Source organism: Pagrus major, chromosome 6, assembly GCF_040436345.1.
Source record: "Pagrus major chromosome 6, Pma_NU_1.0".
In the NCBI taxonomy this organism is placed as follows: Eukaryota; Metazoa; Chordata; class Actinopteri; order Spariformes; family Sparidae; genus Pagrus; species Pagrus major.
In genome coordinates this window covers 17,241,522-17,254,309 of record NC_133220.1, presented here as the reverse complement: position 1 = coordinate 17,254,309, position 12,788 = coordinate 17,241,522, and the positions used below count along the sequence as shown (strand labels likewise).

The 12,788-nt window shown below is 38.5% G+C and overlaps 1 protein-coding gene across 1 annotated transcript in view; it reads left to right on the top strand.

Moving 5' to 3' along the window:
• The window catches only part of gnai2b (guanine nucleotide binding protein (G protein), alpha inhibiting activity polypeptide 2b), a 44,684-nt gene extending 32,626 nt beyond the window's left edge, over window positions 1-12,058 (top strand). Inside the window, exons 4-9 of the mRNA XM_073468185.1 lie at window positions 1,862-2,022; window positions 4,848-4,976; window positions 8,622-8,751; window positions 9,215-9,368; window positions 10,458-10,650; window positions 10,810-12,058. Of these exons, the coding sequence (XP_073324286.1) occupies window positions 1,862-2,022; window positions 4,848-4,976; window positions 8,622-8,751; window positions 9,215-9,368; window positions 10,458-10,648 (765 nt within the window). The 3' untranslated portion in view covers window positions 10,649-10,650; window positions 10,810-12,058. The remainder of the gene's footprint in view (window positions 1-1,861; window positions 2,023-4,847; window positions 4,977-8,621; window positions 8,752-9,214; window positions 9,369-10,457; window positions 10,651-10,809) is intronic.
• The last annotated feature ends 730 nt before the right edge of the window (window positions 12,059-12,788 follow it).

Below are 12,788 nucleotides of genomic sequence, written 5' to 3'. Positions count from 1 at the left end.
ACATTCACTAAAACACACACAGACACACACATACACACAAACACAAACACACCATCAAGTCACAGCTTCAGGCAGAGATCCAGTCTCTGAGCACTTATCAGCCTGTGAACAGTCTGTCAGTGAGGTCGAACACTAGCTGAACTCATTTCTGTGGAGGAGTGCGTTTGATTTTACAGTGAAGCCAGCGTGTGTAACTGAAGCTGTAATAGAAGGATTGAGGACTCTGCTGTGGTCATTAGAGCGGGATGGGCAGACTTTTTCCCCGAATGCCAGATCTGTCAAATGGCTGCATGTACGTGACGATACTCTCACACACTCCCACACTAGCAATTAGTGCGCTAGCCTGCCCGTACTTGCACACAGCAGCACTGTAGAAATGCACACACACACACACACACACACAGATTTTGCATGTGTACACGCATGCACACACATAAGCACAAAATCAAAACGCTCACACATCATCTGAGCTATTTGCTGTTTAATTTGGTCGAGGTAACAGGCAGAGTTCAAACAAACGTATCACATTCACAGAGATTCACAGAGATTCACTGTATGAATCACTTATTATCCGGCAGCTGAATAAAAAAACAAAACAGCATTTCTGTCATTGTTGGTGTGCAAACTCACCAGTCGTAGCCACTGCAACAAAATGTCAGTCGAGTGAAACAAATTAAAAAACAACAATTAGATGATTTGTCTGTTTCAAACATAGGAACGCAGACACAAAATCTCAGTAAACTGAGCTGTTTTCTTCCACATAATGAGTAATTGTTCACCAAGAACAAGATTAAAAAAAAACATCAATCGGCTGAAGAAAATCATTAAAAATCTGAAAACATGACAACCCACAAAAGGAGCGCAGATGTTGCCGCTGCCTGACGACAAAGTAGGTTGAAACAGAAGCATCAAATGTGACAAATACTCAAACACAACAGTAAAACAGCATTTCCAGCCAAAATTGTAAAACGTAATATTCATTGTAAATCAATCTGTTATTTAATGATGACTTCATGGATATTCAGAATCCTTGTGGACAGAAAGAGCCTCTCATGCAGAACCACTACTATGAAAAAAGAAAGAAGAGCGAGGACTAATTACTGCTTTTTGTATTTTATCATATCACTCATCATCATGAATTAGGCCAAGGGAAGATTGTTGATTTCATGCCAACAGGAAGATGGAGAATGGAGAGAATCAGGCAGGGAGACAAGCAGCAGGAAATCAAACCACTCTCTGTTCCCTGCATGTTGTTACCTTGAGTCACACCGACATATCTCACACATCTAAGACGTGCTCGGTCCAGATTGGCTGGCATCAGCTTATCATAAGTTTCAGTGATATCATCATCACATTATATTGCTACCATCATAACATAACCTTTGCTTCCTTGGCACAACTTCATTTATTTAACATTATGAATCCAAACGTTGTGAGAAGATGATTCGCTGCCGGCTGATCCTTATTGAGGGGTTGTCTTTAACACATTTGCTGAATATTCACATATTGTATGTTTTCTTCCACAGTCAAAGTCTGTCAAAGCACAAAGGAATTTTGTACTAAAATGACTTTTACTTTGAAAAAATACCCTCTCGCTTTGTATGAGATGGCTGAAAACTAATTTTTAGCTCCAGCTGAATTTAAAACGGCCTTTTTCACAAGAATAGGTCTCATTCAATACGGGCATGTAAGTATTGTAGTAAGATAATCTTAAGGAGATCCATCCTTGTTGATTGTTGTTGCAATCAATACACGAATCTATGCAGTGCATACAGATAATGTGTAACAGTTCTCATGTATGTTTTGGCGTTGGCGCTCTCATTCCAACAGTCCTGTCCTGTGTCCGTATTGCCCCCTGCAGGACGATGCCCAGCAGCTCTTTGCCCTGTCTGCAGCTGCTGAAGAGCAGGGCATCCTTCCTGACGACCTGTCCAACGTGATCAGGCGATTGTGGGGCGACAGCGGCATACAGAGTTGCTTCACGCGGTCGCGAGAGTACCAACTCAATGACTCTGCAGCATAGTGAGTGCAAAGTTTAGTGTTATTTTACATTGTGATCCCACTTTGGAATCAAATGCATGTTTATGCTGTTATTTCTGAAATAACTTCAACAAAGGGTTTTTACTCGCTTACTTAATATTCTACTGCTCCTACTACACTGGACTTTCCACCACTATAAATGTAAATGTGGCCGAAACGTAGCCGCCAGTCTAATGTGCTCTTTTCTCACCCTGACTACCTATTTGTTATTTACCTTAGAAAATGTCTTTGCAGTTGAAAACCTGCATTTCAGTATTATTTTTCGTAAGATTATAAAGAAGCTGACAGCGGGGACGAGTTTAGGTTTGTTTCTATTTGGTTTATAGTTGTGCTGAATCATTTTTAAGTCGATGTCATATGAAGGGCTGTTTAATATTCCTGCCATTAGGGATGCTGTTCTTCTGGTGATATGATGGATCTAATGGTGCAGTCCTTTCAGCCTCTCTCTGCAGTGAGAAACCTTCCTCTAACCTCTCCAGGGAGCTATAGAGACTGGAAAGATAGTCCAATAACTTCCATTTAGTCATTATTTCTCCCTGCCTGGGTTTGATTCTTTAATATTGTAACCTGATAAGCGGCGCACAGGATAGTTTTCCTCGGAGGGGTGGAAAAATGAGAGTCATTGTTTACTTCAAGGAAAAATTATCCTCCAAGTAAACAATGAGAATTGATAGCTGTGATAACAAATCCCCCAAGTTGGTTAATATTGTGGCAGTGTTATATAAAAGTCAGAAAGGTTAACTCTTTCATACCACTCGTACATTTCTTTGTTATGGCTGCAATAATGAGTCAGAAATAATGTTTGTTTGATTGTTTATTATGTTTTTATTCACGTCTGCCATGTTTTGTAGGCTCATTGATTACTGTGAATCTGTGGATGTGACATGCATGAATGGTGGGATTAGAACTGAAATGCTGGTTATATCTCTCTCTCTGTGCGTGAAGCGTAGGTTGGCCATGGCACCAAAGCTCCCAGCTGGCCTTGGACGGTGATGTAATGCTTGTTTTACGAGGGGCAGGTTGTGTCTAACATGCTGAAGATGCTTCCACACTCCCCTACTGACCAACAGTCTGTCAGAAAACAGAGAAAAGGCAGAAAAGGGTAAAGGCAGAGTGGGAATGGAGGACAAGAGCTGTGAATGGAGAAAGTTAACTGCTAATTTCATAATGTTTGCATCTTTTCAAGACTGTTTTTTCAAGCAACACTGCACTTTACAGAGGCAAATCATCTTAAAAGATTGATCTGCAAATTATCTTAATTTTTTACTTACATGTAAGTGGAGCAAATCATTTAAGAATTTCCATGTTGCCACAGAAATCCTCCCATGAAGGACAGTACATAGCACTAGTAGGTGTAGTGGTTATCCCTCAGTGGTCTCACATGGGCATTTTACTCAGCCGTACGGGGAATGTGCAGTGTCAATGTTTGGCATCCATGCTCTGACCTCATCTCACTCCCCACAAGCATAAAGCAAGCAAAGCACAGCAGAGATTGGAGTGATAATAAAAAATGTGCTCCCAATAACTGCATTAGATACAGAGCCTTACCCAAGGTATTACGTGTATCTATTGCAGGAGATGTAATACCAGCTGAACTGAGATGGATAAATCACAACCTAGGAAAAAGCAGCACATATGCAGCAGCAGGCTAGGACATCAGCTGAGCAACAGATAAAATTTAACCTCAGCATATTGCGCCGCTCCCCCAATGTCAGCTGGGATCAGCTCCAGCTCCCCCACGACCCTGCAAAGGATCAGCGGTTACAGATAAGGGATGAAAGAATGAATATTAAAGGATAAGTTCACCCAAAACTTATATTTCAGTCCTTATCTACTCACCCTCATGTCAAAGGGAAGTCGGGTGAAGTTTCGTAGTTCACAAAACATTTCTGGAGCTTCACCGCAAAACAGCAACAAGAAGATGGGACTTGTTTTAAAACCCTAACCCTAAATTAAAAAAAACGGTAAATGGCTCCATACAGCTTGTCTGACGTGATCCAAAACTCTGGATGCCCCGAGATCCCGAATTGATTTGAAAATACTTTTTTTATTTACACTCTTGACACCTGGTCGAGCTCTGTACCAACTTCAGACAGGGTGTGCGTTTGAACCAAACTTCATGGATGTTTTTTGTGACCACAGCTGTAGGTTGCAGGGACAAGAGTATGTCATGTGTGGGTAACATACAGCACACTCCAGTCTCACGAACCATCCTACTCTACATGTTACAACAATACAACAACAAGCATAGAGAACCTGAATCTGCAGCTCCCCTTCACCATATAAACTTTACAGTTGATGATTTGTTATTTGTTTTACAGCTTATTTTGTTGCCTCCAAGTACTAAAAAAAATGTAATTTCAATTTAAATGAAGACTGATTTCTCCAAAACACCATTTGGAGCCAGACTTCTGGCAGGATAACCACCAATGTGTTGGAGTCTAACCTACGTAATGCATTTGGTCATAACTCAATTATCGCAAGAGCTTAGGATAATCCCTTAAAAGGCACTTAGACAGTCTAATAAAAAGCCATCAAGTTAAGTTTAACGGCCAATTATCGAATGCAGCAGAATATGACTCACTCCACATAAAGTTCACCAAATTCGCTGGAGTTCATTACAGTTCAGAGCTGCTCGGTTAAAGTCAGACTGTTTTGTCTGATGGTAATGCATCACAAGTGCATCAGCGACCTGTATGTCCATGTGCCTCTGCGTATGTACAGCCTGTTTGTGTTTCTGTCTCTCTCTTGCAGGTTGCAAACCATGTTGAAATCTCTCTCCTGTCTCTCTTCTCTCTCGTTCTCAGTTACCTGAATGACCTGGAGAGGATAGCTAAAGCAGATTACATCCCCACCCAGCAGGATGTGCTGCGGACTCGGGTGAAGACCACCGGCATTGTGGAGACTCACTTCACCTTCAAGGAACTGCACTTCAAGTAAGGCAGCACTGACCTCATACACGTGTTAATAGATGTCAGATTTTTTTGGAGACAAAAATAAATACATACATGTAAAAAAAAAAGAACGCGCTGTTATCTCCATCCCTGTCTCCCATTTTATCAAAACAATCAAATCAGCCATTTGCGAGTGAGTCCAGGCTGCTCACCCACAGTGAGAGGGTGCATTTGACATTAAAAAACCTGAGTGGTAATATGACCCCCTTCATGTTCACTCATCTCGGATGTACGCCTGCAGTGTTATTTGGTGATACATTAAAAGTTGCCACTTGTCAGTTAGTTTTACTTTCCACACAAGAGCTCAGAACAATAATGAAGAATACGTAGCTGTCCCCTTAGAAGAGCATAGTTTCATTGAATTTGACCATCACCATCCCAGTCCTCTCCACACCTGCTCTAAACAAATTGCTCGATTTTTTTTTAACAGCTCCAAGGGGCCAACTGACCCTCCTGGCTGCAAATGTGCAACTCAGCTACTCAGACGCCAAATTATACCAGCAATTAAAAGCTTAATTATCACGATTGCACTGAGAGCCGAGTAAATGAATTCGATCCTGCCTGCCGTGCCTCGCTCAGTGAAACCACAGCTTTATATAGTGCTCAAATCTAAGTGTGTGCTCCATGGAAAAGCACAGCGCTGTAGGTCTTACATAAAATATGCCCTGACCCAGCCTGAGCACTCATGTGTGGGATAGTAATGGATGTATAGATACATCTCTTAATAGAGGATGTGTGGTAGATACATTAAGTGTTTAATATCTACTGAAGCAGATCCTGTATAGCGTATAGGCATGGCGGGCCTATATTATAATGGCAGGCCCTTTTAAAATTTAATCAGTAGAGATGAATAGTAGCAATAGATTCTTTTTATTAGTAGTGGTTTATTACTGTTATTTTGACTAGTTAAAATGTAAATTTAATATATCTGTAAAACCATTTACAGTTATCTTTATTTTAATTGTGGGTATCATTTCCATGTGTATACTATTAGAGAATAACTATTACAGATATCTATAATTTAATTTCCACGTTAAAAAGTATGTTGACTAGCAGATATCAGCAGCTGCATTTCCAATATGTCCGACACATCAACAAATCAAAAATTCAATATCTTAGATATAATATAATCTTAAATATAGAATAGATACAAAGAAAAAACAAACAATAAAGTACTGTATACAATATTCAAAAAACATTAAAGTACTATATACAATAAAATGCTTAGGTAGTTATAGAATAAAATAAAATACTGAGGTAAATAAAATAAAATGCTGAGGTATTGAGGAGTAAAGTGGAACATAAGGTGCAAGAGAATAAGGTGCAGTTTTATATACAGTAATAATAATTTAAGATTATTTGTGTGTTTTGGAGTGAGCGTTGTAAAGTCTGATGGCACCAGGTAGGAATGACTTCCTGTGCCGTTCCTTTAAGCAGCGGGGTTGAAGGAGTCTGTTGCTGAAGCTGCTCTTAAGCTTGTCCAGAGTTTTGTGGAGGGGGTGAGAGACATTGTCCATGATAGCCAGCAGTTTTGCCAGCATCCTGTCCTCCACCACCTCATCCAGGGTGACAAGCTTAGAGCCAACAACAGACCTGCCTTCTTTATGAGTTTGTTCAGTCAGTTGGCGTCCTTCGTTTTGATGCCCGCACCCCAGGACACCACAGCGAAGAAGATGGTGCTCGCAACAACAGACTGATAAAACATCTGGTTGCAGACATTAAAGGACCTGAGCCTCCTCAGGAAGTAAAGCCGGCTCAGGCCCTTTTGTAGACTGCCTCCGTGTTTGTAGACCACTCCAGTTTATTGTCCAGCACCACACCCAGATATTTGTATATGAGTCCACAATGTAATAATCATTTTTACTAGTTAAAATTGTATTACAGATATCTGAAATGCATTTCTACATACATGAAATTACATTCTTTAAGGAAAACAATAATAATAATAATAATAATAATTTAACAATAAAGTGTGTTTACAGGTCTTGGGAGGTACATCTGCATATGTGAAAAAAGTGGCTCCAGAGGAAGCTGCATGTAAGCTACTAAATATGATCTGATAAATTTCCTCCAGTGATGTCACTCAGTGGTTAAGTTGTATTGTGAATAATGTAGGCACCAGGTCACTGTATGGACAGTTCAGTGGTGCTTACATTACCCACAATGCAATGTAGACACTGAGTGACTTTACTGGAGACAATTTATCAGATACATGTAGCTTCCTCTGGAGTCACAAAAGGTTTTATACTACTTTATTTCACACACGCAGTAGTATACCTGTAAACACACTCTAGTGTGTAAGATTGGTGGAGTTACCCTTTAATAATTACAATTTAGAGCATACATATCCATAATTAACTTTAGACTATTCTGAATTTAAATTTAGATATCTAGAACTCCTTTTATGTCTGTTATTCTGTCTGTTAAGAACAATTGTAGATATATACAGTGAACATTTCCACCAGGAAAAATATTGTAATAATACAAATAATTGTAATTGGTTGTAATTGTAAAATTGGACAATAGATAACTAATTGACTTTGAATAGAACAAGTCAGTGGTAAAAGTTGACTAATTAATTCAGTTTCATGTTTCAACAAAGAACATTTCCACTCGTGAGAAATTAAATGTTGATATGAGGAATTAACATTTTGAGAATTGTACAAGTCAAAATTACATTATGCACAAAAAAAAGCAAATTTGTCCAAAAGCAGATGTTGAAATACATAATTGGTATAATTAAGAGCTTGCAATAGGCGAATATACAAAATATGTCACGTAAAAGTGCAAAGAGTGCAGATTTGTGTGTCATCTTGTTTTTTACAGAGTTGTTTGTTTTGTCATTTTTATATCTCGATCAGTGAATAAAACAACCCACACTTTGTAAAGCAGCTAAACAGATCTGGATAAAAGGAAAAATAAAAAGCAGCAGCAGCCACACGGCTCTGGTGTGACTTGTTTCCTGATAAACTCTCTGATATTTACCTTCTGTCACAGCCTCAATATTTGGCCTGAATAATACATGAAGGCAATCGATAAGAAGAAAGTCACGTTTTTGTAATTCTACCCTGTTTGCCATGATAAGTACGGAAAGGAAATACTTTAGTTACAGAGAAATGTCATCTTTTGACAATGGCTTAATTTAGGTTAGGCTTCTTCTGGTGAAATCTCATATTGCTTTTCTGTATTATGGAAGTACGTTGGCTGTTCCAGATGTGGATGACTGGTAACGCTTCAGCTGTCTGCAGCGTTTCACTGACACCTATAACAGCTTCGATCACAGTGCTGAGCAATTAGCCAGTGCTTTGCTCTGAATCCAGAGGCCTGCCTGCCTCTGTCCTGCATTGACCCTGCAGATATCTGATGGACGCCTCTCCGCCTCCTCGCCACTTTTATTCTCAAAGCAGCCTCATGAAAACTTAATGTAGCGTCCAGGGATGGAATATCACCCTAACTTTCTCCTTTCTCCCCTCTTCAGCGTCACTCTTCCTGAAACGTCCTCTTCTTTGCCCCGTTTCACCTTATCAGCTTCACCTTACTGTCTTTCATTGTGACCTCCTTACCCCACTAGTGCACACACACACTCACACAATGTACTGTCTCTGCTTTGCTTCGTCCCCTCTGCAGAATGTTTGATGTGGGAGGACAACGCTCGGAGAGAAAGAAGTGGATCCACTGTTTCGAAGGAGTCACAGCCATTATTTTTTGTGTTGCACTGAGTGCTTATGACCTGGTGCTGGCCGAGGATGAGGAGATGGTAAGGAAAAATTCCCCTTTCTGGAGCGTGTGTCTTCATCTGCACGGATGATATAACTTTAAGAGGTTCATAAATCTGCTCTATGGCTCATTTTCACTATGAGGTAGTTTCAATTGTAAGAAATTACAGGGCATTTAACATGGCCCATCCCTCCTGTATTATAGCTTCATAATAGCGAGCTTTAACGATCCCTTTACAGTGTAACCAATGGAGTGTAATTATATAATAAAAGCTAATTTTTCAAGTGACTTCAACCATTTGACCCTAATTTCTTAAACTCCTTATGAATTTAAAGCAAGTGCTCATGAGAGACTTGGCCAAAGGAGGCTCTGAAGAACCTCCTCTGTGCTGGCTATTCCTCACGCTTTAAATATTAAACAACATCTTCCCCTGGTGGCAGCTCTGATGTGTTGTTGTGCTTTAATGGAGCCAATGAGCCGTGACAAATTTCGCCTCTCCTCAGAACCGGATGCATGAGAGCATGAAGCTTTTTGACTCCATCTGCAACAACAAGTGGTTCACTGAGACCTCCATCATCCTCTTCCTCAACAAGAAGGATCTCTTTGAGGAGAAGATCACTCGTAGCCCCCTCACCATCTGCTACCCAGAATATGCAGGTACACAGTGGAATATCAGGGGCTGTACTGCACCTGAGAGCAGTGTTGTAATAGTTAACAGCAGGTAAAAAACAAAATAAAAACAACGCAAGACTTCGTGGAATAACTTAAAGTTAAAAAAAAAAAAATTGTGATGAGAGTAAAATGATCGAACCTGGTAATTTATTGAAGAATTCACAAATGCCTTCCTATAAAGAAAGGTCTCCGGAGAAGATTCAAAAGATGCTAATGATGATGATGCTGCTGCCTGATTTCAATAGACCAACATGAATAAATTAGTTATAATGTTAATATGTTTAATATGGCCTTGTAAATTAGTTTTTTTAATTGTGCAGCACCTCTAAAAGTGGTTTAAGTGTCGATTAAAAACGTGACTGAATAAATGTGATTAGACAAGCTGTAGCCTACAGTGTCATCCCTTAAGAGATACATATTATGCAGATTATTAACAGATTATGTAGTATTCTATGTTGATTTTTTTCTCAAGATTATTATAATGTAATAATTATATCATGTTGTTTTTGATAATAATGAATGGGACACAAAATGAATGCCAGGTCTCATGCATCCTGTTGTTGTCGCCTTTGTCAACCTTACACTCCTAAGTGCAAAAATACTGTAATAGTTAAGAGGTCAACAATAGCTTGTTTCCCGCAAAATATCAGATAAATATTGTTGTTTTTGAGTAACAAAACCGCTGAAATATTCATATCAACAGTGATACCATTGGTTAAAACCGAGCTGATTGTTTTAGCGCAATGACTGATGGGCAATTTGCTTGTGAACATGTTCTGCTTCCTACAGTTTGGGATCTTACTGAACACGTTTAGTCCAATTTGAGAACTACTAAGCGATCGGAACTTCACAACCTATGAAACAGTTATTGAGGGAAAACTCTTAATGCCTTAATAGTTATATGAATATAATTAGGCAGAATTCATAAATGCTTTATAATAGCTATATTATAAGTTAATGGCTAATAAGTGTTGCCTAATGTAAAGGGTTACCGACAGGTTGCTAACAAATCACAACAATAGAAAATTCAATCTGTGCCTTCATTAACAACAAGTCACCTCCTCGTCTTCCCAGGAGCCAACAAGTTTGATGAAGCAGCCAGTTACATTCAGACCAAGTTTGAGGACCTGAACAAGAAAAAGGACACGAAGGAGATCTACACCCACTTCACCTGTGCCACTGACACCAAGAACGTGCAGTTTGTCTTCGATGCCGTCACTGACGTCATAATTAAGAACAACCTGAAGGACTGCGGTCTTTTCTAAAGGTGGGGAAGATGGACGAGTGGTGGAAATATCAAACTGTGATTTTAGTCACAGTGATTGTGAAGTGAAGTGATTTAGAAGTTATTCTACAGTTAAACTGTGACATAACAGCAATTTTTTTGTATTTTGCTAAAGTGTTTTGTGCTTTTTTGTTCATGCAGGAAAATGCGCGGCGCACAGAGACTGCATGAGAGACTGCAACAGCCATGTGACGATTACTGCTTTTCATAATGAAAACCATAACAGACTTGATTCCTAGAGGGGAAACCTTAAAGAACTTCAACAATCATTGATTTGCAACCATCACATTTTCCATCAATTGTGTTATTATTTTTTATATATATATTTCTTACTGCTCTGGATCAGGGGTTCTCATACTATTCATACTGAAAACCTGTAAATGGATGTTTGACCACAGACCCCATTATTGGACAAGAATCATGAACATCGGACACTCACCAGAGAATATTTGTTTTTAAATTAATTTGTTACATAAGTGATATTATCCCACTGGCTTAGGTGGACAATAATAATAATAACAATAATAATAATCCATTATCTTTTCATGCCACATTCAAAATTCAAGTATTTTTCATCCTTAACAGGCCTTTAAGGCCCAGTTTAAAAACCACGTTAAAACAGTAGTTATTAGAAGAAGAAAAAGAAGAAGATGATGATGATACAAGTTGTTGATTTGATGGGTCTCATTTTTTGTGTTCAGTTCTCTTGAGTTGTGTGTGTTTTTATTTGACGTCACCATTTTGCTTTGAGACTTTAATAAGAGAATACAGTGCAAAATAAAAAAACAAACAACTTTTTATAAAAAATCACATTAACTTATGTTAACTAATGTTGGCATTTTATGAACCTTTTGACTGCACAGAGCTTATTTTTCGAAGAAAAAAACAAACAAGCATGGAGAATGAAAATGGATGAAGGGGAAATGTTTTTTGTACAATGTTTACACAGAATCAGTAATCACAGTTGTACTATAGTGCATTGTTCTGCATGACTGTCCATAGATTAGCTTGTATCCCACGCGAACTGAATAACATTCCTTAAGTAACTTCTTTAAAGAAACAAAACAGAAATGGTAATGTGTCACTTTTAAGATTTCTGCAAGATTTTTAAGTGGTTCTGTCTGTTCCAAAATGGATTGTTCTGTACTGTTTGTTTCATTCCAAGTCTTTTTACATATGTTTGTGCCTTGATATCTGTTTACACTTGTTCTTTAGAGACATGCTATCTTCATAGTGTGAATTAGGGCTATTTCTACTCCACTTCAGTTCACATAACACATGATTTAAGATGCACCATAATACAGAGACAAATGGATGATGATAACTGTTCATTAATATTAGGATAATAGTCATTCACTTGTTAAATGTAAATAAAAGTTTGGTCACATGATCTTTTATTCTGCAGTGTGTGATGTGTGAAAAGAAAATGCATGAAAACACATTCTGTTCTGTTCATCCACGCTTCAACCCAAACTCCACTGAAGATGAGCTAAAAAATGATATTTGTAAAAATGTATTTGAAAATGAACCAGAGAACAGTTGCAGTGCTTTTGTAAGAAAACGTTGCACTGATGTTGCATTTGAAAAACAGTGGTTTGCACTAAATTCCTCACTTCTCTCACAGAAAAACTTCTGCGTCTGCTGTTTTTCCGTTTTGCTATATATGTAAAAAGGTCGATTTTTTTTGGTGCTACTTGGCTGTTGGTGGGCAGTAATTTTACTGACGTATTTTTACATTTTATGCCAATTTATACTTCCACTTTTTTTTTATCTGTATGGTTTTCTGAGAATAAGAGGATTTTTAAAGATGTTTTTAATGACGGCATTTTTCATATATAATTAAAAAAGAGAGAAGACAGACAGAAAAGCAAACACAAGCAAACACAGTAATCCTACTATCCTCCACCCACATCCCTGGTATGGTATTAAATTACTTCTTGCCAAAAAACAAAACAAAAAAACAATCAAGTAAGAGGGAACTTTTTCATCTTAAAATAACAGCTTCATGTTGATGGGACCGTGTCTTGTAACAGGGTGAATGGTGAGAGGGTAGGATCACAGCGTTACATACATGTTTACTTCAAGATGGTTTCGTCTGTGCTCAGCACCAACATTACGTT